Source organism: Odontesthes bonariensis, chromosome 7 (assembly GCF_027942865.1).
Source record: "Odontesthes bonariensis isolate fOdoBon6 chromosome 7, fOdoBon6.hap1, whole genome shotgun sequence".
Classification (NCBI taxonomy): Eukaryota; Metazoa; Chordata; class Actinopteri; order Atheriniformes; family Atherinopsidae; genus Odontesthes; species Odontesthes bonariensis.
The window spans coordinates 38,966,359-38,994,292 of NC_134512.1; the positions used below are offsets into that span (position 1 = coordinate 38,966,359).

The following is a 27,934-nucleotide window of genomic DNA, read 5'->3' on the forward strand; positions in this document are numbered from 1 at the left end:
ATTGCCCAATCGGCTAAACGGACAGATTGATACTGAAGCTTAAACCCCGCTCATAATAAAACTAACCACGCCCACTAGTTGTTGGTTACCGTTTCACAGGAAAGTTTCTCCGACTACCGACGGCTGTCCCCGTTTCACCCCCGTTTTAAGTGAATTTTGGCTGCGCGTCGACTGGTCTCGTGGATTTTCTACTCGTATGGTGGGATAAATAAAGGAATTATGGTGGTGAATTCCGTGCACTGGTTCCGCAAAGGTCTGCGTCTGCACGATAATCCGGCGCTGCAGGAGGCCCTGAGCGGAGCTGACACGGTGCGCTGTGTTTATATCCTGGACCCCTGGTTCGCTGGCGCGGCCAACGTGGGAATCAACCGATGGAGGTTTGTGGCCTGTAACTCTCCCAGTGACGTCCTTCAAATGTACTATATTTAAGTGCTGAACAGGGTTTATAGCGTTAACGACATTTATCAGGGCGCCATTTGGGCCTCCGCTACGCGACAGTTGGCTAAAGCTAGCTGGTGATTTAGAGCGATCCACGACGAGCTTCGAAGGGAAAACGCATAATTTTAAAATATACTCCCATATTCCGTCTGTTTGTCCACCTATAATGACACCATCTTTTAAAAAATGGAAAATTCAATTTGCGGTCTTTACTTCGGCATACATATTATTCGATTATCAAACATTAAAAATGTTGAAAACAAGCAAAAGCATCGACAGAGATCAAGGTAATAAAGCCTGTTTGTGTGATTTTAAGTACCAACTAACTTACTTTACAGCAGTTCGGTGACACATTTTAAACATTTCTTCATTTTAACCACAATATTCCGGTCATGGAGCAGCAAATGCATATTTATATGGAAAAAGTAATCGTGGGAAAGTACACTTACTTTTTTATAGGACAGACCTTAGAGAAAGATGAAGCTTTTGTTGTCATACTGCATTGTTTTGAGTTGTAAACAGGGAAGCATGGAGGTGGGAGTATGATGATATGTGGCTGCCTGATCCACGAGGAGCTTCAAAGGGAAAACGCACAATTTTCAAATATACTCTCATATTCCGTCTGTACGTCCACTTATAATGAGACCATCTTTTAAAAAATGGAAAATTCAGTTTGCGGTCTTTACTTCGGCATACATATTATTCGATTATCAAACATTAAAGATGTTGAAAACAAGCAAAAGCATCGACAGAGATCAAGGTAATAAAGGCAAGGCGTCTTTATTTATATAGCGCATTTCATACCACAGGCAACTCAATGTGCTTTACATAAAGACATTTAAAGGCATTTAAAAGAACAGCATAAAGCAGCATAAAATATAAACTCAACCATACGCACACCGAAAGAGAAATGTTTGTAACCTGGATGTAAAAGTGCTTACAGTTGGGTCTGATTTCAGGTCTGCAGGTAGTTTGTTCCAGTTGTGTGCAGCAGAACAGCTAAAAGCTGCTTCACCGGGTCCAGTTTGAACTCTGGGCTCCACTATCTGACCTGAGTCAGCAGATCTCAGAGCTCTGCTGGGTTTATACTCTGCCAGCAGGTCATTCATGTATTCTGGACCCAAACCATTCTGTGATTTGTAGACGAGTAGCAGAACTTTAAAATCTATTCTGTATCTGACCGGGAGCCTGTTTAAAAAAAATAAAGCCTGTTTGTGTGATTTAAGTACCAACTAACTTACTTTACAGCAGTTCGGTGACACTCGGATCACACTTTGTCTTTACATTTTGAACATTTCTTCATTTTAACCACAATATTCCGGTCATGGAGCCGCAAACGCATATTTATATGGAAAAAGTAATCGTGGGAAAGTACACTTACTTTTTATAGGACAGACCTTAGACCTTAGAGAAAGATGAAGCTTTTTTTGTCATACTGCATTGTTTTGAGTTGTAAACAGGGAAGCATGGAGGTGGGAGTATGATGATATGTGGCTGCCTGAGCTTAAAACATGTTTATTATAAATTACTGTTTTGTGGCTAAGTAGCACACAGATGACATGTTGGCTTGAGTGTAGACAGAACATGGTGTGGTCTGCAAATACAGGTCTGTCAGTCTGAAGGTGCAGATTTGGACATAAAAACTGTTTTTATCCAGTCCTCATTTCTTCATATTTTGCTTCCAAGCAGCCAGACTTTTTCCAATTCATTTTTATTTATATAGCGCCAAATACAACAAATGTCATCTCAAGGAACTTAGATAATAAAGTCCAATTCAAGCCAATTGGAATTCAATTAATTGTAATCATAATTATTCATAAAACATTATTGTGACCTTTCAAAGTGGTCTTGAGCAATAGTTCTCCAGACTTTCTGAAGGTTTTCTTTGGACTCTAGCTGCTTAATCACTTATTTTCTCAGAAAATAGAATTTCTGCAGCAACAAGGTGATTCCCAAAGAGCTGTTAGCTGAAAACTTGGCATATCTCAGCATGGTGTGCAGTGTGTCCTTAAAAACATTTGAGGAAACTGGACAAGTGGAGGACAGAAGAAGAAGTGTCAGGCCTAAAGAACTATCTACAGCAGATGAACAGGATCTGAAAGTGATGCCTTTCAAAGAAGAAATACTGATAACATTCTTCCCTTCATTGTTCTCTGTGTGCAGGTTTCTTCTGGAAGCTCTGGAGGACCTGGACAGCAGTCTGAAGAAGCTCAACTCGAGGCTGTTTGTTGTCAGAGGGCAGCCTACTGATGTGTTTCCCAGGCTCTTTAAGGTCTGTACTGGTGCTTCTCTGCTGCTGTTCGTCACCAGGAAGGTTGGCAAACCTAAAGCATACTCTGAATGTGTAGAGCCCGGGCACGTTTCCACAAATTTCCTCATTCAAGAGACTACAGTCATCCTGTGCTCTGAGCGTCACTGTGAGGTCTGTCTCACAGCAGCAGGAAAGCTGCCGAGACCTCGTGCTTGGAGGCTCAAATTGGTGACTCTGTTGTACAGAATGTAGTTAAAGTTTGTTTCTTTTTTGGAAGAAGTAGCTTCAGGGGGGGTCTGAATGAGGGCTGAAACTATTCCTTTAGTAACCTAAGAAACGTAATTTCAAAACATCCTCAATTTCAAATGATTTACTTTGTTTAACTCCCACCATGAGGTTCTGCTCAGCGGTCGCCCTGTTTCTCACCAACAGTTATTACTGCCACACAACGTGCACACGCACGTGCTGCGTCTGCAGCAGCTGGATTTGATAGAGGAAACCTTAGAAAACGACGAGGAGCAAAATCGGAGAAAAAGAGGAAAAATGTGTCAAGTTTGGGATCATTTCAAAGAAAAGAAAAGAGAAAATACTGTACAGTGTGACCATTGTAAAAGCCAGTTAGCTTAGCACGATAGCACAACGTCAATGCTACAGCATCTCAGCAGAAAGCAGACAGTTCACATATCGAGTCCACTGAGCGGAACAAACACAAGGGACTATTTCACGTTAGCATTTTAATGGAAATCTGCCGGCTTGTTAGCTGAGAAGGAAGCTAGCGGAGAACAGAAGGAAGCTAGCGGAGAACAGAAGGAAGCTAGCGGAGAACAGAAGGAAGCTAGCGGAGAACAGAAGGAAGCTAGCGGAGAACAGAAGGAAGCTAGCGGAGAACAGAAGGAAGCTAGCGGAGAACAGAAGGAAGCTAGCGGAGAACAGAAGGAAGCTAGCAGAGAACAGAAGGAAGCTAGCAGAGAACAGAAGGAAGCTAGCAGAGAACAGAAGGAAGCTAGCAGAGAACAGAAGGAAGCTAGCAGAGAACAGAAGGAAGCTAACAGAGAACAGAAGGAAGCTAGAGGAGAGCATAAGGAAGCTAGCGAAGAACAGAAGGACGCTAGCAGAGAACAGAAGGAAGCTAAAGCCTGATTCTTACTCGGCGCAACCGCGCAACTGTTCTGGCTCGAGAACCATTAATGACGTCATCGAAAGCGCCAGCCCCTTCACAGTTCCTTCAGCTCATAAGCGCAGTTTGCGCCGAGAATGCGTCACATTTGCAGTTCTCTCCAGACCAGCAGGCGTCACTGTTGAGGAAACAAGCTGAAAAGCATACGAAGAAAGCATACACAATGCCACCTGTGGTGTCACGTCAGCAGAGGCTGGCACATCAGATGCGAAATGAATTTACTCTGGGTGTAGAACTGTATATGTATCTCAGAGCTAAGCGGCTGCGGCAAAAAGAGAAGAGAAGGTGGAATGTTCGTCCTTTGCAACAAGACGAACTTTGTCAAACGTTGTCAAACGTTGTCCTTTGGGACAACGTTGTCCCAGTGTAGCTTCATAGACGTGTCGTACAGATGTTTGTAGAGGCGCACCCTCTCGGTCACCGCGGTCTCTGCAGTGTTCATGTTTCCTTTCTCTTCGTCAGCTGTTTCCGGTTGAGCTCGCACGAAGTCAGAAAAAAAGTCGCCCTTGCGACGCGCGAGGATTTTTTAGCTTGCGACGGGGGGCGTGGCGGAATTTTGGGTCACGTGACCGTTTGCGCCATTTGCGACCAGCTAGTAAGAATGGGTCAAAGCGAGGCTTAACAGAGAACAGAAGGAAGCTAACAGAGAACAGAAGGAAGCTAACAGAGAACAGAAGGAAGCTAACAGAGAACAGAAGGAAGCTAACAGAGAACAGAAGGAAGCTAACAGAGAACAGAAGGAAGCTAACAGAGAACAGAAGGAAGCTAACAGAGAACAGAAGGAAGCTAACAGAGAACAGAAGGAAGCTAACAGAGAACAGAAGGAAGCTAACAGAGAACAGAAGGAAGCTAACAGAGAACAGAAGGAAGCTAACAGAGGACAGAAGGAAGCTAACAGAGGACAGAAGGAAGCTAACAGAGGACAGAAGGAAGCTAGCAGAGCACAGAAGGAAGCTAACAGAGAACAGAAGGAAGCTAACAGAGGACAGAAGGAAGCTAACAGAGAACAGAAGGAAGCTAACAGAGAACAGAAGGAAGCTAACAGAGGACAGAAGGAAGCTAACAGAGGACAGAAGGAAGCTAACAGAGGACAGAAGGAAGCTAACAGAGGACAGATGGAAGCAGAGGCTCATATTGTCCTTAATGTGACTCGGCCCATCAGAGCAGCTTCAGCCTGGAAGCTGTTAATGTGAACTAATATTCTGAGTCCCATCAAAGTCCAACCAGAATAAAAACGGCTAATTTTATTAGACCATGTTGTATCTGTAGCATCAGAGGCTGCTGGTTAAGGTGTCGCGTTAACTGCTGTTATTCTGAGTCACTGTGCTGTCTGATAACAGACAACAAAACAGGAAATAAGAGGCTTTATTAGGATTTCAGCTGCATTAAAATACAGTTTGTGAACGTGGAGACAGCAGGAGAGAAGCTAACAGATGTTAGCGCAGCTGGATGTTAGCTGGAAAGCTAATAGCTGCTGTTCTATAGTCTTTTTAGTTTTAGAAGTTTTTTGGTCATTTCACCCAGCCCTAAATGTGTCTGTATGTCAAAGCTGGTTCATAATGTAAAAAAGTTATGTTTTAGTGAAAGTATTTCCTTTCTAATTACTCGATTACCTAAATAACCATTTGCTCCCTGAAGTCCAGAAAGAAGTAACTGTGTCTGCTGGGAAAAGCAGCAGCAAACCTCCAGTGCGCGATCATGTTGTTATTCATTGTGTGTGTGGAAAGGAGAGGCTCCCATGGGTGGGACCTTAAACTGTGAGCTGTGCAGCCGGAGGCAACGCACCACAAACAGCTGTACAGTGAAGAAAGACCCATTTCAGCTGATTGAAATCAAAATGTGACCGGGTCACACATGTGTTTCTGTGTGGGAAACACGAGCAGCAGAGGTTCTGGAAAGATGTCACGAGAACCAAGGAAACATGTCAGTAATCGGACCCAAACAGACGGGTCTTTCTGAACTGTCGCAGCTCACAAACATGTGGAAATGTGGCCCAAACCTTGCATTCACTTGGTTTCTAAATGTCGTTATATCACAGTCATATAGGGTAAGAATCTGAGCCTAAACACAACAATGGACCTCAGAGATAGTAGTCCACACCCCTGCCTGAGAATTATGGGACAATAATAGCCTGTGCTGTTACTCCTTCACCCAAACTGTGTGAAGATTATTGAAAAAATTTCTGATAATAGGTCTTCCCTTTTGCCGTCTGCATCGGATCCTGCTGCCCCTCCTATATGCTCTGCTGTTTTTGATAATTTTGAGCAAGTCTCCCATTTTTAACTGATGTCTTACAGCACATCAGTCCCTCCTGTTGTCCTCTTGATAGCATCCCGCCTTTTTAAGGAGGTTTTCCATACCATTGGGCCTTGTGTTGTGGATCAGATGAATCCTTCTTTGATGACCGGCTGTGTTCCAGTTGCTTTAAAACATGCTGTGGTTCAGCCCCTCATCAAAAAGCAAACCCAAACAATCCTGTTAAACTTAAAGGGACAGTTCGCCTCTTTTGACATGAAGCTGTATAACATCCCATATCAGCAACATCATTTATGAACATCTTACGTTGCATCTTGGGTAGTTTGAGTATGAGTAGTAACCTCATGATGCATACCCAACATTTCAGAGAATCTAGTATGCATCCGGGAACTTCTGCTTACTCAAACTCGCATACTAACTCAGAAAGTTAGTAGGAGTAGTAGGAGAAGTATGCGGTTTGGAACACAGACAGTTTTTCCGGCCACATCATCATTAGATTGATGAGATGGTGACACAGAGTTGGTTGAACACTATCTGTCATGTTTTTGATCTCTTCAGTCCACATCTGTTCTAACTGACGGGTCAAAGCTTCCCTACAGGTCCACAGGTTCTGCTCACAGTTCTGAGCTGGTAACAGGCGTTTAAACGTCACCTCGTGGGGTTTTCTGATGTACGAAGGTGACTCGATGTTTGTCCGTGTGCCTCGCTGCAGGAGTGGAACGTGACCAGGCTGACGTTCGAGAACGACCCGGAGCCGTACGGGAAGGAGCGGGACGGCGCCATCATCAAGATGGCCCAGGAGTTCGGAGTGGAGACCGTCATCAAAAACTCGCACACGCTCTACAACCTGGACAGGTTGGTGGTTCCTCGCTCATTATTCAGGTCGCATTCAAGCGCTGCAGCTCAAGTTCAAAGACCTTTGTTCTGCGTGTCGAGTTAAAAATACCGAGGCTGCGTTGAGGCAAAGCCGTAATTCCATCAGATGATAACGTTAGATGGTGAAGAAGGGATGTTTTTTTTTAATGTGTTTATTCATTTTCCTTTTTCAACATAAACAAACACAACACTCAAGCAACACACAATGACTCAGTTACACACAATCAGTATCCATGTGGATAAAGACTGTAAAGAAAAAAGTACATAAATAAGTGAATAAAAGAAAAGAAGACTGGGTGCACAACGTGTCCCGTTATTATGACCTTCCAGGGAATCCCTGTAAAAGAATGGAAGATACATTGGGATCCAAGTCATTTAAATAAGGTTTCCAAACCTCGTAAGATTGTTTGGAGTTTGAATGTGATGAGCAAGTCAAGTATTCCAGAGGCACCAACTCAAACAGAACTTTAGCCGTCCCTTAACATTTGGTTCCTTATTGCTAATCCACTGCAATAAAATATTCTTCCTCGCTGCAAATGTAAGAAAACAAAACAGTCTTTGATTGGTAAACCTCACACCTTTAGCAGGAAGACCTGATATAAGAGACGGTGGGTCCATCCCCAGCTTTAATCCCAGCATCTTTTCAATTTCTGTCAAGACATCAGACCAATATTTCTGCAGCTTATGGCAGGACCAAAGACAGTGAGTTAAAGCCAATTTCTGTTTTACATTTCAGGCACATTGGAGACAAACTAGGGTTGAACTTGTGTCTGCGATTAGGGGAATATATGCATCCTGTGCAAAATCTTAATCTGTATTGTTTGGTCGCGGTTACAAACTGAGATTAATTTAGCACAGGTCCACATACTTTCCCAGTCAGCAGCATTGATTGTGACGGACAGTTCTCTCTCCCACTTTCTCTGAGTTCTCGTAAAGCCGTGAATGGAGCGAAGTGATGACTGTGAACAAAAATCTGAACTGATTTTAGGTAATCCATCCAACTTTGTTTGTTTTTCTATGTTTTTCCGGTTATTTTGGGAGACTTCCACTGAATCCTGAGACCTTCTCAGAAGGTTGTTGCATTTTTCACATCATTTGGTGACTAAATTTAAAAGTATGGGAGCGTTTGTAGCAGCTTGATTTGATGGAGGAAATGGGCTTCTTGAAGGACAGTCCTTCAGATCCGTAGCCTTTTATTTATTTATATATATATATATATATATATATATATATATATATATATATATATGTATGTATGTATATATATATATGTATGTGTATATATATATATATATATATATACACATACATATATATATATATATATATATATATATATATATATATATATATATGTATGTGTATATATATATATGTATATATACACATACATATATATATATATATACACATATAATGGCTTTTATATCATGTTAATTACCATCATATAAAGATTAATTAACACCTGAATATAACTGTGGGAACTCATGAGTTGTGGTGGCGCCCCCCGGTGGCCTCCTGCTGCTGCTGCAGGTCACACTCCCATTCATGTGCCGGTGTCAGCTGGTTGTATTGAGTCTGAGCGAAGGACCTTTTTTTCCCTGCGTCATGATGTGAATGTGATTGGCCCGTGTGTGCGTGCGCTGTCAGAGAGGCGGGGGCGGGGCAGAGCGAGGCTTTGTGCGCCGCAGGGGTTAAGCTGGACGTCGTGGACATGTGCCCGGCTTAGTGGACACGGCGAGGCGGCCAATCAGACGCTGTAAATCCACACATTGCAGACCCAGAACAGCCAATTTGTTTTACAGGAGACTATAAATACAGATGTGGAAATAAACCGTTCAGGTTCAAATATAGATTTATCACAGGCTGATGAGCCGTGTGAACACCTGAACTCTCCCACGGTGCCGTTAGGTCTGTTTCCTGAACCGAGAGGGTGAAAACTCCAGACTTAGGAGCTGTTGTGGGGTGGTGTTATAAAAACTGAGATTACAGTTGGGCCACATCTTGTTTATGGTCAGAATGAAGCTCTGATCAACAGGAATTTATTTTGATATTCACATTTTATCTTCTAAAACTGAATATATTTTGTTTTGGTGTTTGAGTTTTATAATTTCTGCTCAGCTATTTTTATCGTTATTATTATTATTATTATTATTATTATTATTACTACTGTATTATTATTATTACATCTTTGTTATAGTAATTATTTCAGAAGGTAATTTGTGTCTTTCAAAACCTTTTTGTTCTTTCAGATCAGCATATTTTATATCCTATATTCTGTATTCTGACATCGGTGTCTCTTGCATAAAGTGATAAAATGGCCAAAGCGGTAAAAAACGAGCTCTGATGAGCCTTCACAGAAGCTCAGCTCTCCGTTGATCCACTTTTTCATGAAACTTCCCTCTTGCGGTTGCAGGATAATAGAGATGAACAACAACAGCCCTCCTCTGACCTTTAAGCGCTTTCAGACCATCGTGAGCAGGCTGGAGTTGCCAAGGAGACCGCTGCCTCCCATCACCGCTCAGCACATGGACAGATGTTGCACTAAGATAGCCGACAACCACGACCAGCTCTACAGCATACCGTCCCTGGAGGAACTCGGTAAGCGTCGCGGTTCTTATTAGTTGTTTTCAGATTACGCACAGAAAGATTCCCGAGCTTCAGGCTCCTGTTCAAACCAGATTTTGGAAGACTTGCGTTCAGCGTTTACTGTATGATCAGTTCTGAAACTGCTCTGCTCAAAGAAGGGCTAAAACCATTCCTCGAGTATCCAGAGTCCCAACGCAAAGTGTCTTGTGTCGGCATGGGCCGGTATGAGATTCTGACGGTATGATAACCTTAGGCAAAAATATCACGGTTTCACGGCATTATGATTAAAGCTCTAAAATGTGTATTTTGAATGTCTGTATTTAAAAACAAGAAAAATAAAAAACTTTTCCATTGAACAGTCTTAGTAAATATGTATTTAAACTAAATAATTTAAAAAAATGACTGAACTCTTTCTAAATAAAAAGAAAAATAAATGCAGTCTGTCCTTTAACTAAAGCTAAACCCAGGGCCGGGGTGGGCCATTTTCTCAGTCCGGGAATTTAATTCAAATTCAGGCCACTCTGATATGGAGGAGGAATTTAATATATTTAATAGTGAGTTGATGACCACAGTGTGCGCGCCTCTGTGGAAATGCGCGATATGACGGCGAGACGAAATAGGTTACAGTTGCAGAGGAGATAAGCGTGACAGCACATTTGAAACTGTTTGTCAAAAAATGGAAAACTGGAATGTAAAGCAAATGTTCGGTTCGTTTACACACAGCAAGCACGGGCTTGCATCTGCATTCGTGTTCAGTCCAAAATGGATAGAAATCAACAAGACAACAGGTTCTTCCTTTCACATCAAAGCGTCGTGCCCGCGCGGTGTCCGGATAAGTGCTCAGTGCAACTTGAAAATAGAACAGTCTATTCCCTGCACGGGCGTGAGCGGGCTCAGCTCACATTATAATAAATGGGAGGGGAAGGCTTGAACATGAAACATGATGCTGATTCCCGCGGATAGAACGCGCGTGCAGACTCTCCAGTAATTAAAAAAGGCAACTAAACACCCCAACGTGCTCGCGCTGCCCCTGTCCCTGCGCACGCGAACCATGTACAATATTTGCATACAGCCCTTCTAAATAATTATATTTATTTTAATTGCATGTTTGAGGTGCATTTAATAACAAATATCAAACAACAAATGTGATCGCCCCTATTTAATATTGCGTTAGTAACCACATGTGCGCGCCTGTGGGAATGCAGGCTACAGTTGATGAGGAGATAAAGCGTTAAGCAATTGTTCATCAGAACTGGAATGTAAAGAAAGTGTTCGGTTCTTCTTTGAATATAGGAATACACTTCTAAATCATATAAATTGTGAGATTTTACATATTTAACAACAAAAGCTGTCAGATGACAGTTGACATTGCAAACGTTCACCACATTATAGCCTATTTGATCAAATTCACAACCAGGCCTATTATCCATATCTCTCAGTAACCTACCAGCTTGTCTTGAGAAGATATCTGTCAATTTGGCACATTTGGCTGCCACCTCCTGTCTTTTTTTGAGCTTAGCCCTCTCTGTTCCACCTGGCCTCTTTCTACCCTCCATCACTGACGCACGCGCTCTGTTCCGTGCCATAAAAGACGAGCCATGGGCCAAACCATCTGAAACATTTGGGAGGAGAGAATTCCCTTACATGGTAGAACCTATTTAATCTGCTGTGATGCAGCAGGCGGCTGCGCTGCAATGGTGAATTTATGCAGACTACAGTTGAATTGATATTAATGCAAGAATAAGATAAGTGACAAAAATTAGTTACAACTATTGTCCCCATGGGCCAAGCAGCCCAGGTCGATGGTTTGGGCCGGGATGGGTCCCGGATAATACCGTTGCCAAACCGGCATTGGCTGAACCTGCAACTCAAGTCACAAGTTTATGAATTATTTTTAGTGGAAAAAAAACAACAATAAATGCAGAGACTTAACCTGTGGCTCAAGATCAGAACATAAATAATTGAAAAAAGTAAAAACACTTCAGCTGACTACACTACAACGATGAAAGTGGAGAAGGAAACAATGCAGGAAGAGCAGCACCGTCCTCAATGATCAGCATTCTGACCCGTTACTTACTATTATTATTAGATAGATAGATAGATTTTATTAAAGACTCGTAGTCCAGATCACATAGAAAAACAATCAATAATAAAAGTACATAAAAAGAACATTCATAAAAAAAATAATAATAAAAACACTCCTAATCTTTTGGGAGGCAAACATACCAATGTTTCCAATATACGGAAGTATATCTTACTGCACTATATTTAATGTTAGTCAACAGTAGGATAATTCTATTATTAGACTCATTTAGCCGGTAAATAAATGTACACATAAGCTTCCTTAAAGCAGCCATCAAAGAGCTGACATTCACCGACACAAACAGTTCACCGGCTCTGCTCCATCTGGGCTTCTTTAACTAAAGTCTGAATGCATCATTATAAGCCACCTTCCATCTCTGAAGGCTGGCTTTTTTATAATGGCACCATAAGTGTGCCGTACACAGTGAGCTACAATATGATGTAAACAAGTTCAGTTTAACTTCAGCAGAGCGATATCCACATTTCAGAACCAGAACATCAGCTTGAGCGTATAACGTTGGAACCTGACGGTAACTGTCCTCATCATCTGATCTGCACATGACCGAGATATTTAACTTCATTAGAGATGTTCAGTCAGATCCCAGACAGCTTAAAATGAGAGGGAACCCTATATGTGTCTTCTTTAGTGCGACATATCAGAATGACACTGTTTGATGGGTTAAATTTAACATCATGAAGTTCACCGGATACCGAACACACATTAAGCAACTTCTGAAGACCGGCTGAACTTGGCCTAAACACCACTGAGTCATCAGCATACATCAAGTGCTTTATAACTGTGTGTCCAACCGTGCAGCCAGTTTTACACAGATTTAACTGCTTAGAAAGCTCATTCAGATAAAACAGTACAGGGGAGAGGACGGCTCCCTGTCTGACTCCATTACTGACCCGGAAGGGTGCAGACACACAGCTGTCCCACTGGACCTGCATGGTTTAAATGACATACCAATAAGACAGACATCTTGTGTTACCTTTTCTTTGTTTTTTATGAAACAGTGTGTTTCAGTGGACACACTTGGGAATTATGTTATTACTTTCAGGATGCAATGGTAATAGTAATAGATTGGTTTTATACACTTTCTCCACTTTCTCTCTGACGAGACGTCACATTAAAAAGATTTTAAAAAAACAAAACACGCTCATACCGCAGGGACTGTATGACAGAAAATGTTGTCATTTTGAAACCTTGACTTTTTCATACCGTGGTGTACCTTGACACCGGTAACCGGCTCATGCCTGCTCTTGTGACAGCTTGATGCCGCAGACTCTGTTTTTTTCTGGACCTTTGCTTGGCCTCTGACGCTGCACCTTGCTGTTGTTGAATGGATCATTTCTGTCCAACAGGACCTTCTGTGTTTATATAAATGAGATCGGGACGGACTACTGGCCTGTAATGTGGGGTCCCTCAGGGTTCTGTTCTAGGCCCAGTGCTGCGCTTGCTTTGTATGTTCCATCTGGGACAGATTCAAAATTTACTGACATCTTGTACCTGATTATGCTGATAATATTTAGCTGTACTTCCCATTTTAGGAATCTGAGCCCCACAAATTGTCAGAATTGGTTGGTTAACAGACAAAGAAATGTTATTTTATGGATTTTGGCCTCATATTTCCTTCATGCTGTTGACAACAGAAGGGGGTGGACTTTCTCATCTGCTTTTTATTTGAGCTCTCTTCATGTAAATTTGTCTCCAGGTTTCAGGATGGAGGGTTTACCTCCAACTGTGTGGCGGGGAGGAGAGTCGGAGGCCTTGGACCGACTGAGCAAACATCTGGACAAAAAGGTAAAGCACGAGCTGACAGTCCCATCAACGGTGTAACGCTCAGCAGTTTCAGTCTGTTTTGGTTCTTTAATGTCAAGTTGTAATGGCAGCCCACGCTGAGTTTGTTCTTGTGAGTTTGCAGGGACAAGAGGATATGCTGTAGGTTCTTAAACAAATTTGTGTTAAAGGAAATGTTTTAGGTGTCCATTGTTCCTACAGAAAATGCTAACAGACCGAGAGCAGTACACACAGCGTTCAGTGTAGCAGCGAGAGTGAGGAGAGGACCGGTGTTGTGTTGGAAACACACCTTATCCACACAGCTGCAGGTTGATGAGTTACAGAAGGGAACTGTTCAGCTAGAAAGCTTCAGCTAACAAAGTAATGTGGGAACAATAATGTTCATCTTTCAGAAAGGAACAGCAATAACTCCTTTGAAGCTGGTGTACGTCACCTTCATTAGCTAAGCTGTTAGCGTTAGCTGCTGCTAAAGGAGAAAATAACTCCTTAGAAGCTGGTGTACGTCACCTTCATTAGCTAAGCTGTTAACGTTAGCTGCTGCTAAAGGAATAGCAATAACTCCTTAGAAGCTGGTGTATGTCACCTTCATTAGCTAAGCTGTTAGCGTTAGCTGCTGCTAAAGGAGGAAATAACTCAATAAATAAACCAGGAGGAGTTGTTTCTCAGATGGTTCCATTTCCCTGCTCTGAAGTTCAGGCTCTGAGAGTTGGAACTGATCCCTCTTTGTGGCTCAGTTTCTTCAGTCCAGCGTTGAACTGGACCAAGTTGTTAAAACAGTGGGATGAAAAGTGGCTGCTGCACATCCACAGTCTGTAGCTAATTCTGCTGGAACATTAGCCTCAGATAGGGTTCATCCACAGTCTTTAGCTAACGCTGCTGGAACATTAGCCTCAGATAGAGTTCATCCACAGTCTTTAGCTAACGCTGCTGGAACATTAGCCTCAGATAGAGTTCATCCACAGTCTGTAGCTAACTCTGCTGGAACATTAGCCTCAGATAGAGTTTATCCACAGTCTTTAGCTAACTCTGCTGGAACATTAGCCTCAGATAGAGTTTATCCACAGTCTTTAGCTAACTCTGCTGGAACATTAGCCTCAGATAGAGTTTATCCACAGTCTTTAGCTAACTCTGCTGGAACATTAGCCTCAGATAGAGTTTATCCACAGTCTGTAGCTAACTCTGCTGGAACATTAGCCTCAGATAGAGTTCATCCACTGGGCTCTGGTATCCTCTGAGGCTGCTGCTGGATGGGAGATGCATGCTCCTCAGTGCAGCTGACAGCAGAACATTTCCACCAGAAGCTGGCTTCATCTGTCCAGCAGGGTGGATGTGAGTGGGCGGGCTTAGCAGAGGAGGCGGAGTCAACTTAAGGAACTTATCAGAACAGCTCATTAAATGAGGAACTGTCAGGGTTTTACACCTTTATATATGTTTTTACAGAATATGTCACCTTTAATGTGGAGTTGCAGTTGATTGGCTGAATCCAGCTGCAGAGCTTTTTGTACCTGAATATTTGGCAGACTCGGACACACCCTGATGTCTTCACTGCGTCTGTCTGTTCAGGTGTGGGTGGCCAGCGTGGAGCACACTCGGGTCAACATGTGCTCCCTGTATGCCAGTCCGACGGGCCTCAGCCCCTACCTGCGCTTCGGCTGCCTGTCCTGCAGAGTTCTGTACTACAACCTCAGAGAGTTCTACATGAAGGTACCAGTAGCTCATCTTCTCCTTCACCTGAGAAAAATCAGCCTGTATCCAACAACATCCGGTCTGTAGTGGGTTTAATGACTCTGCTGCCACCACTATAATCAGTCCTGTTGTTTAATGACTGCAATAATTACAGCTTTTTATCTGCTCCAGTAACAGTTTAGCAGAGATAGAAACACAACAGCCGGCTGGATATGAACACAAAGTGTCCAGAGGTGGGTAGAGCAGCCGAACAAACACTAAAATATGTCGTTCAGACCAAATGCAGCTGCTGTATTATGTGTCTGTGACCATCATAAAGGAAGGTTGGTGTTTATCTCTATAGATATCAGGAACCTTGGCTCTATCTAAGTTGAGTTGCATTGTACCTGTCACATTGTGTAGTTTTCAGTTCTTTTAGGCAAGTATATAATGCTCAAAACCTCAAATATGTGGTAGATGTACTAAGATGCGTCATTGCACTACTGTTGCTTGTAAGTATTAGTTCTTAGTTTATTATTTATTGACTGAGTTAATATTAATCTACTTAGTTTTTTCTTCATTGTTTTGTTCTTCATTATATTTTATGCTCGTGCATGAAGCTAAGCTAAACCGAGTCACATATCATGTATGTGTGAACCAGAGGTGGGTAGAGCAGCCGAAAAATTGTACTCAAGTAAAAGTACTGTTACTTCAGAATAATATGACTCAAGTAAAAGTAAAAAGTAGTCATCCAAATAATTCCTTGAGTAAGAGTAAAAAAGGTGAAAAAACTACTCAAGAACTGAGTAACTGTTGAGTAACGTCTGATTTATTTGTTAACACAAGCATTCAATCAGACAGACAAAAATACTAAATAATCATCTTTAGGCAAATTAGAGTTCATCCAGTTGATAAAATAAATTAAAATGAATGAATTAATTACAAAATAGCCTAAATTAAAATAATCCAGGTAAATTCAAGAACTTCAATAACTAACTAAAACATATGTAACCCATATGTAACCTAAAAAACAAACATTCACCTATCCATGGGGGAAAAACGAGTTTAGGAAACTTAGCGCTACATGTTTCCTCAAGTTAGATGTTGAGTTTCTGCTGAAATGTGCGTTTGTTTTGGTTGCCACAGAAGACACATAATGTAGCTGCTGTTTCTCACTCTTTGTAAGGTAAACATGCTTTCAGTATGAGGCCTCGTCTGCGTCTTCATTTCCCACCGTTGGTTCTGACATTTTTCATCTGTTTCTTTGTTTGTTTGCTACGACTGCTAATGCTAAAGCTAACCCGTCCCGCCGCTGAGATCGAGTACGGTCACGTGACCAGACTGCACGGCTGCGTCTGATTGGTGGAACACAGTCAGGTGGTAGAGCCTTTGGCGGAAGTCTCTCTCTCTGTCAGAATAAAACATTAAAATGAGGCGTACGCGGGGGGATAAAAATAATGAGGCGTAGAATACCAAAGAGGTAAGAACAAAAGCAACCAGCTCATTGTAGCCTAATGTAGCGGAGTAAGAGGACAGTTTCTGCTGCACACATCTACTCAAGGAAAAGTAAAAAGTATAGAGATTTAAAACTACCCACCTCTGAAAGTGTCTGACAAATAGGATTAAAAGTGATGAGTTTACCAACCTCTGATAAAAAGAGACGCAGTGGATCCTTTTTAAAGGCAGCTGTCCAATCAAGAGGAATGCAGTCTGGAACTGGTCTTGTTTACATCTGCAGAGTCGTCTTGTGATGCCATGTGATGATATCTACCCCGTACAAAAACAAGTCCAGCCTCGGAACGGGTTAAAAAACAGAAAGCTTGCACGTTGAAAGTTAACACAGTGCACGTCCAGCCGGCCAAGAATCAAACCGTGGAATCTGCAAGACGGATCAGCAGAAAGTCGGCTTAACTGAAAGCAACTTGTTCCGTTGGAGAACCTAATGAGCCGCTCAGAGAATAAACTGAAACATGGAGGAATAAGATCAAAGCAAAGCCCGTTACCGCCTGGTTTCTGTCGTTTCTCAGCTCCGGAAGCGCTGCAGTCCTCCTCTGTCCCTGTTCGGCCAGCTCTTATGGAGGGAGTTCTTCTACACGGCTGCCACCAGCAACCCCAACTTCGACCGCATGGAGGGAAACCCCATCTGCGTCCAGGTGAGCCTCTTTTATCTGCTGGGAAACGGCTGCCAGAGGCCGACAGAAATGTTGGGAACAAACTCTAAAATTAACTAAATCTTTGGAGATGAACCAGATTTGTCTCGTCCGTTTGTCTCCAGATCCCGTGGGACCAGAACCCGGAGGCGCTGGCCAAGTGGGCCGAGGGCCGGACCGGTTTCCCCTGGATCGACGCCATCATGACGCAGCTGAGACAGGAGGGCTGGATCCACCACCTGGCCCGGCACGCCGTGGCCTGCTTCCTCACCAGGGGAGACCTGTGGATCAGCTGGGAGAGCGGCATGAAGGTAGGTCTGCCTCCCCCTGCCTCCCCCTGCCTCGCCCTGCCTCCCTCGGCCTCCCTCGGCCTCCCTCTGCCTCCCCCTGCCTCCCTCTGCCTCCCTCTGCCTTCCCCCTGCCTCCCTCTGCCTCCCTCTGCCTCCCCCTGCCTCCCTCTGCCCTCCCTCTGCCCTCCCTCTGCCTCCCTCTGCCTCCCCCTGCCTCGCCCTGCCTCCCTCTGCCTCCCTCTGCCTCCCCCTGCCTCCCTCTGCCCTCCCTCTGCCTCCCTCTGCCTCCCCCTGCCTCCCTCTGCCCTCCCTCTGCCCTCCCTCTGCCTCCCTCTGCCTCCCCCTGCCTCCCTCTGCCCTCCCGCTGCCTCCCTCTGCCTCCCTCGGCCTCCCTCGGCCTCCCTCTGCCCTCCCCCTGCCTCCCGCTGCCTCCCTCTGCCTCCCTCTGCCCTCCCTCTGCCCTCCCTCTGCCTCCCTCTGCCTCCCTCTGCCTCCCCCTGCCCTCCCCCTGCCTCCCCCTGCCTCCCTCTGCCTCCCCCTGCCTCCCTCTGCCCTCCTGCCTCCCTCTGCCCTCCTGCCTCCCCCTGCCCTCCCCCTGCCTCCCCCTGCCCTCCTGCTGCCTCCCTCTGCCCTCCCTCTGCCCTCCCTCTGCCTCCCTCTGCCCTCCTGCTGCCTCCCTCTGCCTCCCTCGGCCTCCCTCTGCCCTCCCCCTGCCTCCCGCTGCCTCCCTCTGCCTCCCTCTGCCCTCCCTCTGCCTCCCTCTGCCTCCCTCTGCCTCCCCCTGCCCTCCCCCTGCCTCCCCCTGCCTCCCTCTGCCTCCCCCTGCCTCCCTCTGCCCTCCTGCTGCCTCCCTCTGCCCTCCTGCCTCCCTCTGCCCTCCTGCCTCCCCCTGCCCTCCCCCTGCCTCCCTCTGCCCTCCTGCTGCCTCCCTCTGCCTCCCTCTGCCCTCCCTCTGCCCTCCCTCTGCCTCCCTCTGCCTCCCCCTGCCTCCCTCTGCCTCCCTCTGCCTCCCCCTGCCTCCCTCTGCCCTCCCTCTGCCTCCCTCTGCCTCCCTCTGCCTCCCTCTGCCCTCCCTCTGCCCTCCCTCTGCCTCCCTCTGCCTCCCCCTGCCTCCCTCTGCCCTCCCTCTGCCCTCCCTCTGCCTCCCTATGCCTCCCCCTGCCTCGCCCTGCCTCCCTCTGCCTTCCTCTGCCTCCCCCTGCCTCCCTCTGCCCTCCCTCTGCCCTCCCTCTGCCTCCCTCTGCCTCCCCCTGCCTCCCTCTGCCCTCCCTCTGCCCTCCCTCTGCCTCCCTCTGCCCTCCTGCTGCCTCCCTCTGCCCTCCCCCTGCCTCCCTCTGCCCTCCCCCTGCCTCCCTCGGCCTCCCTCTGCCCTCCCCCTGCCTCCCGCTGCCTCCCTCTGCCTCCCTCTGCCCTCCCTCTGCCCTCCCTCTGCCTCCCTCTGCCTCCCTCTGCCTCCCCCTGCCCTCCCCCTGCCTCCCCCTGCCTCCCTCTGCCTCCCCCTGCCTCCCTCTGCCCTCCTGCCTCCCTCTGCCCTCCTGCCTCCCTCTGCCCTCCTGCCTCCCTCTGCCCTCCTGCCTCCCCCTGCCCTCCCCCTGCCTCCCCCTGCCCTCTCCCTGCCTCCCTCTGCCCTCCTGCTGCCTCCCTCTGCTTCCCCCTGCCCTCCTGCTGCCTCCCTCTGCCCTCCCCCTGCCCTCCCCCTGCCTCCCTCTGCCTCCCCCTGCTTCCCTCTACCCTCCCTCTGCTTCCCTCTGCCCTCCCTCTGCCTCCCCCTGCCTCCCTCTGCCTCCCCCTGCCTCCCTCTGCCTCCCCCTGCCCTCCCCCTGCCTCCCTCTGCCTCCCCCTGCCTCCCTCTGCCCTCCCTCTGCCCTCCCTCTGCCTCCCCCTGCCTCCCTCTGCCTCCCTCTGCCTCCCCCTGCCTCCCTCTGCCTCCCCCTGCCTCCCCCTGCCTCCCCCTGCCTCCCTCTGCCTCCCTCTGCCTCCCCGTGCCCTCCCCCTGCCTCCCTCTGCCTCCCCCTGCCTCCCTCTGCCCTCCTGCCTCCCTCTGCCCTCCTGCCTCCCTCTGCCCTCCTGCATCCCCCTGCCCTCCCCCTGCCTCCCCCTGCCCTCCCCCTGCCTCCCTCTGCCCTCCTGCTGCCTTCCCCCTGCCTCCCTCTGCCCTCCTGCTGCCTCCCTCTGCCCTCCCCCTGCCTCCCTCTGCCTCCCTCTGCCCTACCTCTGCCCTCCTGCTGCCTCCCTCTGCCCTCCCCCTGCCTCCCTCTGCCCTCCCCCTGCCTCCCTCTGCCTCCCTCTGCCTCCCCCTGCCTCCCTCTGCCCTCCCTCTGCCCTCCCTCTGCCCTCCTGCTGCCTCCCTCTGCCCTCCCTCTGCCCTCCCCCTGCCTCCCTCTGCCCTCCCTCTGCCCTCCTGCTGCCTCCCTCTGCCCTCCCTCTGCCTCCCCCTGCCTCCCTCTGCCCTCCTGCTGCCTCCCTCTGCCTCCCCCTGCCTCCCTCTGCCCTCCCTCTGCCCTCCCCCTGCCTCCCTCTGCCCTCCCTCTGCCCTCCCCCTGCCTCCCTCTGCCTCCCCCTGCTTCCCTCTACCCTCCCTCTGCCTCCCTCTGCCCTCCTGCTGCCTCCCTCAGCCTCCCTCAGCCTCCCTCTGCCTCCCCCTGCCTCCCTCTGCCCTCCTGCTGCCTCCCTCTGCCTCCCTCTGCCCTCCTGCTGCCTCCCTCTGCCTCCTGCTGCCTCCCCCTGCCTCCCCCTGCCTCCCTCTGCCTCCCCCTGCCTCCCCAGAAGGTGACAGAGCTCTAAGGAGTGTTTATGCTTGTGTGTTCCTGCAGGTGTTTGAGGAGCTGCTGCTGGACGCCGACTGGAGTGTGAACGCTGGCAGCTGGATGTGGTTGTCCTGCAGCGCCTTCTTCCAGCAGTTCTTCCACTGCTACTGTCCTGTGGGCTTTGGGAGGAGGACTGACCCGTCAGGAGACTTCATCAGGTGACCGCCAACCCCCCATAGCCTTCCTATGATCTTCATTTTTAATGAAAAACTGTGCACGTTCTGTCCGATCCGACTAAAGGAGGCAGAATCTGTGTCGTCTGACTGGATCTGCTTCTGGTCCCGCAGGCGTTACATCCCCATCCTCAAGGACTACCCCAACCGCTACATCTACGAGCCGTGGAACGCCCCCGAGTCCCTGCAGAAGGCCGCGAACTGTGTGGTGGGAGTGGATTACCCCAAACCGATGATCAACCACGCAGAGAGCAGCCGGCTGAACATCGAGCGCATGAAGCAAGTGTACCAGCAGCTGTCCCATTACAGAGGCCTCAGTAAGTTCCAGGGGCGGGGCGGCGCTGGGCTCACTGTGGGGGGGTTTCCGAGCGTTTTAAACACGACGTCTTCAGAAGAATTCTCAATGAAAGGAAGTTTATCAAAGAGAGAATCCGTCTCACACAGCTTCAGAAGTTCAGAACCAATCGGCTCCCTGTGCAGAACTGAAGCTGGCCGTGTTCACTTTTAATTACGCCATGCTCGTTTGCTTCTGACCTCAGAAAGATGCGTCCTGTATGCTAACATCAAAGGGCTAAAGGGCTCTGAACCCGTAACCAGAAGGTTCCACACCAGTGAGCTCCCACCGTGCACACCTGCAGGATTAAATCCTTCTGGGAGCTTTCCCGTAGTTCTGCTGTTTGTTTGCTGACTTCCAGCTTCTTTCCTTTCGTTCTCTGAATGTTTCAGAGATGAGGCTCTGGCTCATTTCAGGGGTTTCATTTTTAACCTTTACACGTTACTTTACATTTCCACAACCAGATTTCTAAAAGCTGCAGCTTAAAATGGTTTCACAACACATTTCCCCGTGTTTTTCTTTCCTTTTTTCTCCTTTTTGATCCTTTTCTGAGTCCATGAACACAACTATGAACAAAGCTGTTCCAACTTCTGACCTTTTTCATGTTTTTCTCTCATTTTATCCACATAAAAACAGCAGAAAATCAGTGAAATGAACGTCGGTGAGAATCAGTGAGACGTCTTTGCATCAGATCCTGATTCTTCAGTGTCTGAGTGGCTGAGAGCTGGTGTTCATCTCTGTTAGTTTCATCTGTTCTCAGAGATCATCAGTTAGGAGGGCCAGCAGCTCCGTGGGCTCAGCATCTGGCACATCTGTCTCCTCCACGGCCAACAGGCGCATCAGAGGGTCTGACCCCCCCTGGTTCTTCATCAGAATTCAGAGAAACCCATATGGAACTTTTTCTGTGCCATCAGAGTTTGAATATGAATTTCTAATATTGAATTTTTACAGCATCAAAATCAGACTTTGAATTTGAAAAACCAACCGTGTAAAACAAAAATCAATTTCTAAAAACAAAAATTCACCTTTAAAATATTCAGAGGAAAAAAATTCAACTTAAAAAGATTCAGTGGGAAAAGAAGCAGACTCAACATCCGGGTAAACGGGGAGAAGCAATCGATCCCTGTTCTCAATTCATCAACGGCAGCCAAACAGACTAATGGCCTGTTTATGGTCGGAAACCAGGTCGTCTGCGTGTGTGTCGCAGTTACCGCAGACATGCCCCCCCCCCCCCCCCTTAAGGCGGTAGCATGGTTGCCGCGTCTGTCACGGCGGTGTCGGACCGTGACGTCAAAATGACGTTTCTGGCCTGGCGCTTCCCTTGAAAAGACGGCGCAGCGCGTTGTCATGCACCAGTAGATTTTTGTAACTTGGCGGCGCCGAGCACAACGAACCGGATGGACCGATGTGAGACCAGGCTCAGTGAGGAGGTGCGTTTGTACAGGCAGCTGTATGAAACTGCAGTGAAACAGCACAGGGAGCACGTAAACTCCCCAAACTGGTGCACAGAGATGGGCAGAACTTTGGGGAAAGAGGGAGAGTTCTGTAAGAATGTGTGGAAGAAGCTACGGGACAGATAGGTGAAGGCAAAGAAGAGGGCAGAGACTCTGTTGATGCCGGGGGCTTCAAACCTTCACCTCTATTAACTGAATTAAAAAATTAAAATGATCCGAAAACTGCAGCAGTATCATTAATTACAGTATTCCTGCTCTTGACAGCGGCATTGTTTTCTTCTCCACTGTCGTGGTTGTAGAGTAGAGGTAACCTTAACGTAGCAGCGGCACCTCTGTGACGGAGAAAATTGCAACTACTGGCGCGCAACGACTTGCGCCACTATATAGGGTCCTATGGCGGGCACGAACTCGTGACGTCATCAACACCGCTCGCGCGAGCGGACGCGGCAACCATGCTAGAGCCTTTACGCAGACACTCTGATGCACCTCCCCAAAACTGTAACTCACCGCAGACAGTGCCGCAGACATCGCCGCAGGGAGGAGAGAAAGGAGGCCTCTGATTGGTCAACTCTACATCCGCTCTACTCTATGCGTATTTCCAGTTTGCTAACCGGCTAATGGTGACGCTAACCGTGCTAACCGTGAGGATTCTTTCCCTCTCTGCCAGCTCCAGTAGTAGCAATATTTCTTCGATTTCTAGATCGATCAGCTGCATCTCAATCAAAGTGCGCATTCGTCCAGTCGCCATTGTTGTTGAATGACCTCCGTAACCGGAAGAGAAACACGCCACCCACCACACCCACAATCCTAGCTTGTTCGTGATTGTCCCTCTTGCATTGTGGCGTGGAATTAACATAGCGCAGACCGCGCTTCAAAATTGGGCATAAATCAAAAATAACTGCGTCATGTCTGCGACACACTGCAGCGAGAGTATACACGGCCCTTTACACTCCATTGGTCAGATCAGCTCAATAGATATTAAGTCATATCTATCACTCAATTTTACTAACACAAATGGCAAATAAAGTAAACTCACTCACCGAAGCGGCATCACCTGTTGGTGGACATGGCTGATCTGTTTCTCCCTGTTTACCCGGATGTTGAGTCTGGTTCTTTTTCCACTGATTTTTTTTAGGTGTTGAATTTTTTTACACTGATTTTTGTTATTAGAAATGGATTTTTTTTTAATTCATATTCAAACTCTGATGGCACAGTTAAACTTCCATAAACCCAGTCCTCATCACTGCCGGTTTCCATTCAGACCCCCCTGTGCTCCATCTCCCTCCACCTTTTCTCCGTCACCTCTGCGGGGGGTTGAGATCGCCGCCCTGTTTGAAGAGAAAGACATAAACACAGATACGATGTATTTAAAGCATTTACTCCGGCCTTCTGAAGGAGAGGACGCCTTCATTTAACGGCTGACTCGCAGAGTAGTGGACTGAACAAAGATCGGATGTGTTGAAGCAGACTTTTGACTTGTTTTATTCGAGGTTAAACCATTATAACGGTGCACTTACAGGCTGTGTGTGTGTGTGTCAGGTCTGCTAGCATCGGTACCAACGATCCAGGAGGAGGCAGAACCACCGATGACGGACGAGTCTCAAACAAGCAGTGGTCCTGGTATGAGGCATATTGTGTCCTCTGAGGTGGAAAGTGTTTAAAGATGAGCTGTGAAGCGTGCTGACGGTCCTCTTCTTCTCAGATTCCCCTCACAGAGACGCCGCCGACTGTGAAGCGGCCGGCTGCTCGACGGCGCCCGATTCCTCCACCTCGGTGCCACACCCGCTGCAGGAGTACGAAGCCCCGAGTCCCTGCAGCTCCTCGTGTTCTCCCTCTGAGCCCAGCAATCCTCTTTCCCCGGCCTCGGCCGCGGGCCGCAGCGCTTCGTCCAGGTCCAAACCCAACTCTCCTTCCTCGCCCTGTTCCAGCTTCTCCCCGTCCCCCAGCCCGTCCGCCGGCCCCACTCAGGCCTTCTCTGCGGGGCCCAGGAGGAAAGGCTTCACGCGCAAAGTCCGGCGCAGCCACAGGCAGCGAGGGCGCCAGTGCTGCCCGCCGGCGGCCAGAAACGAGAGGGAGGAGGCCAAAGAGGAGGAGGAGAGGATGGAGGAGACGGTGGAGGAGGAGGAGCAGAGGATGGAGCAGAGGATGGAGCAGGAGACGGCTGGTCTGCAGCAGTGAAACCAGGTGAGAAACCAGGTGAGAATCCAGGGAAAACTTTCCTGGACAAAGAAACAGAGGATCCAGCTGGTTTGGATCCCTCCTGCATGGAAACACTCAGCTGCTCCGTTCAGGCTCCAAACCTCCATCTTTCAATAAAAACTAGGGCTGGGCAAGTTAACTCGTTAATTGTTTAACGCCGATAAATGTTTAATCGCGGATTAACGCAGGTTTTATTATTTTATTTTTGTAAAAGTCTTTCGCTCTCACAGGCTTTTATTTTGTAAAAGTCTGTTACTCACAGGCTTTTATTTTGTAAAAGTCTGTTACTCACAGGCTTTTATTCTGTAAAAGTCTGTTGCTCACAGGCTTTTATTCTGTAAAAGTCTGTTACTCACAGGCTTTTATTCTGTAAAAGTCTGTTACTCACAGGCTTTTATTTTGTAAAAGTCTGCTGCTGTGGAACAGGAAAAGAAAGTAATCGGCGGATCCACCAAACATGGAGAAGGGTACGGAACTTTTACTCGGCCATTTTCATTTTAAAGTTCTTCCAGACGGCGGAGTGGACAGAACCAAAGTCATCTGTAAACTCTGCCAAGTTGAATTGTCTTCTCAGCGTAGTAGTTCCAGTCTAAAATATCACTTAAAGGCAAAACACACAACTGATAGCAGCAAGTCATTCAAGGAAACAGACAGTGGAGCGAGGCTTCTACATAAAAACTACAGAAAGATGCTGATGTTAAAAGTGTGTTTGCACAACAAATGTTATGGCACTTTCATTCATATGGCAGCACATTTAAAATAAAGCTAAATGCTAAAAGCTATACGCTACTTTTGGATTCATTTTTGGATTCTGCGTACAAATGAGATTAATCGTGATTAATCAGGGAAATTATGTGATTAATTAGATTAAAAATGTTAATCGTTGCCCAGCACTAATAAAAACACCGAAGTGTTCATTAATCCTGCTGAACTCCCCATAAAGCTGCTGTCACATGTTTTTCTGGTTCTTCGGTCAGAAACTGGGACTGATAATCAGCCCATTAAGTCAGCTCACTGAAAGCGTTCGCAGACTGTGGCTCTGCTCTAATAAAATCCTGATTTCAGAACCACAGCTGATTATTACTTTGAGATGCCCCAGAGACCTCATCTGAATGTTTGCACACTAAATGTCTTTTTCACCGAGAATCCAACTCTCAAAGATGGTTTCTTCCACGCTGAAAAGGAACCGAACATTTATACCAGGTCACACAGGATTTCATGCACGCCATATAATCTCTGTATGAAATGTGATGAGAGGCAGCTCAGCTGTGCATTTATGAAGCTGGAGTGCTGCTTGGCTTCGAGTTCAGTGCACCAAAAACACCCTGAGCCATTTATTTAGGCTGTGTTCGAAACCGCATACTTCTCCTCCTACTCATACTAACTTTCTGAGTTAGTATGCGAGTTTGAATAAGCAGAAGTTCCCGGATGCACATTAGATTCTCCTAAATGTTGGGTATGCATCATGAGGTTACTACTCATACTCAAACTACCCAAGATGCAACGTAACGTGACGTCGCCGATCGTCATTTCCTGTCAAAACGGCAGTTTCAAGCTAGCTACAACGAGGGTAGGTTCACTTCCTGTTTTCAAAACAAAAGCACCAATTGTATGGTAATGGCTTTCCCTATGATAAAAGCCAACGGGTATTTTATTTTGTGAAAATAACAGGAAGTGCGTTGCTCACTGTGGCTAGCTTTAGTAGCGCCGAATTCGTGGGAACAAAATTGTAAATAGCCGGTATTTTGTCAGGTTTTCAACACGTTGGGGATCTAAACGACTACTTTCTCACCTGAAAATGTTTCAAAATCTTGCTAAAGTTTACAGAGTTTAGAGCTTAAAGGTAGGGTAGGAGATCCTGGATTTTGAGTCCAGCGAAGCTGCATTTTGAAAATACACAGGTAAAAAGTCCCAACCCCTTTCTTCACTTTCCCCCTCAAGACACGCCTCTAGAGTACATGAACATGCACGAAGGTGCACGAGCAAGCATCGATCGTTGCCGTATTTAGTATTTAGTATATGTTAACTATACGTTTAATAATGCTAGGTGCTAGCCAAGCTGGCTCTAGTTTAGCTTCCTGCCAAGCTTCTGGACGCGTAATTAGTTCACGGAGCAGGGTACGTGCACAGGGGGGGAGGGGTAGATTGCAGTTTGATTGACGGCATCAGTATCCAATCATCGTGAACGGTCCGTTCAGTATGATTGGATACTGTTTTTCCTAGATTGTACGTTCCAGAGGCCACTAAAACTTTTCATATTTGTGTCAAAACGTTTAATTAATTGGTTGCAATGGGGGTGTGAAGAGTATTTCAAGCAATATGTAAAAAAATGTTCCAGAAAAAGAACACCTACCCCGCCTTTAAGGGAAATCAGCTCCAGGCCGGCTGCTTTCGGCTCGGGCAGGAGCGAAATGCATTGTGGGTAAACGCTCTGCATACTGTCTGATCCATGAGTATGCAGTTTCGAACACAACCTTAGTGTTCATTTCACCCCAACCTGCAGCGTCTCCACCTGTTAACCACGTGACTCTGCTTCGTCCTCAGGTGGACCTTCAGGGAGCGGCCTGCACACATCAGCCGGACGCCCGGGCTCAGAGCAGTGTTCTGGATATGTGGACAACATCATCCCAAACAGAAGCATGCACACAACACAACAAGGGGAACCGGTGCGGCAGCGTCTTCAATAAGCGTTTAGATAAGTTCCTGCACCATGAAACATCTGGAGAAGAACTCTTCTCCTGCACCGTGAAACATCTGGAGAAGAACTCTTCTCCTGCACCGTGAAACATCTGGAGAAGAACTCTTCTCCTGCACCGTGAAACATCTGGAGAAGAACTCTTCTCCTGCACCGTGAAACATCTGGAGAAGAACTCTTCTCCTGCACCGTGAAACATCTGGAGAAGAACTCTTCTCCTGCACCGTGAAACATCTGGAGAAGAACTCTTCTCCTGCACTGTGAAACATCTGGAGAAGAACTCTTCTCCTGCACCGTGAAACATCTGGAGAAGAACTCTTCTCCTGCACCGTGAAACATCTGGAGAAGAACTCTTCTCCTGCACCGTGAAACATCTGGAGAAGAACTCTTCTCCTGCACCGTGAAACATCTGGAGAAGAACTCTTCTCCTGCACCGTGAAACATCTGGAGAAGAACTCTTCTCCTGCACCAGGAAACATCTGGAGAAGAACTCTTCTCCTGCACCAGGAAACATCTGGAGAAGAACTCTTCTCCTGCACCGTGAAACATCTGGAGAAGAACTCTTCTCCTGCACTGTGAAACATCTGGAGAAGAACTCTTCTCCTGCACCGTGAAACATCTGGAGAAGAACTCTTCTCCTGCACCAGGAAACATCTGGAGAAGAACTCTTCTCCTGCACCAGGAAACATCTGAAACC

At 47.0% G+C, this 27,934-nt stretch overlaps 1 protein-coding gene across 2 annotated transcripts; it reads left to right on the forward strand.

Annotated features, from left to right (window-relative positions):
• Positions 1-82: 82 nt before the first annotated feature.
• cry2 (cryptochrome circadian regulator 2) lies at positions 83-27,927 on the forward strand. Of its 2 annotated transcripts, none has more exons than XM_075470768.1 (13): positions 83-377; positions 2,602-2,710; positions 6,835-6,977; positions 9,415-9,599; positions 13,385-13,473; positions 15,034-15,174; positions 17,163-17,288; positions 17,411-17,596; positions 20,389-20,540; positions 20,670-20,872; positions 23,883-23,963; positions 24,046-24,539; positions 27,087-27,927. In XM_075470768.1, the coding sequence occupies exons 1-12, from the start codon at positions 220-222 to the stop codon at positions 24,519-24,521; spliced, it is 2,049 nt and encodes a 682-aa protein (XP_075326883.1). In that variant the 5' UTR covers positions 83-219; the 3' UTR covers positions 24,522-24,539; positions 27,087-27,927. The 2 variants fall into 2 exon arrangements, with proteins under 2 accessions (XP_075326883.1, XP_075326882.1); XM_075470767.1 differs by having other exon boundaries at positions 24,046-24,527.
• The last annotated feature ends 7 nt before the right edge of the window (positions 27,928-27,934 follow it).

What these genes read in the sequence shown, in the direction of transcription:
- cry2 (XM_075470768.1), top strand. Translation starts at nt 220, where the DNA reads ATGGTGGTGAATTCCGTGCACTGGTTCCGCAAAGGTCTGCGTCTGCAC. An exon ending in TGTTTCCCAGGCTCTTTAAG is followed by an intron (nt 2,711 to 6,834) that starts GTCTGTACTGGT and finishes GCCTCGCTGCAG; the next exon opens with GAGTGGAACGTGACCAGGCT. An exon ending in ACGCTCTACAACCTGGACAG is followed by an intron (nt 6,978 to 9,414) that starts GTTGGTGGTTCC and finishes TTGCGGTTGCAG; the next exon opens with GATAATAGAGATGAACAACA.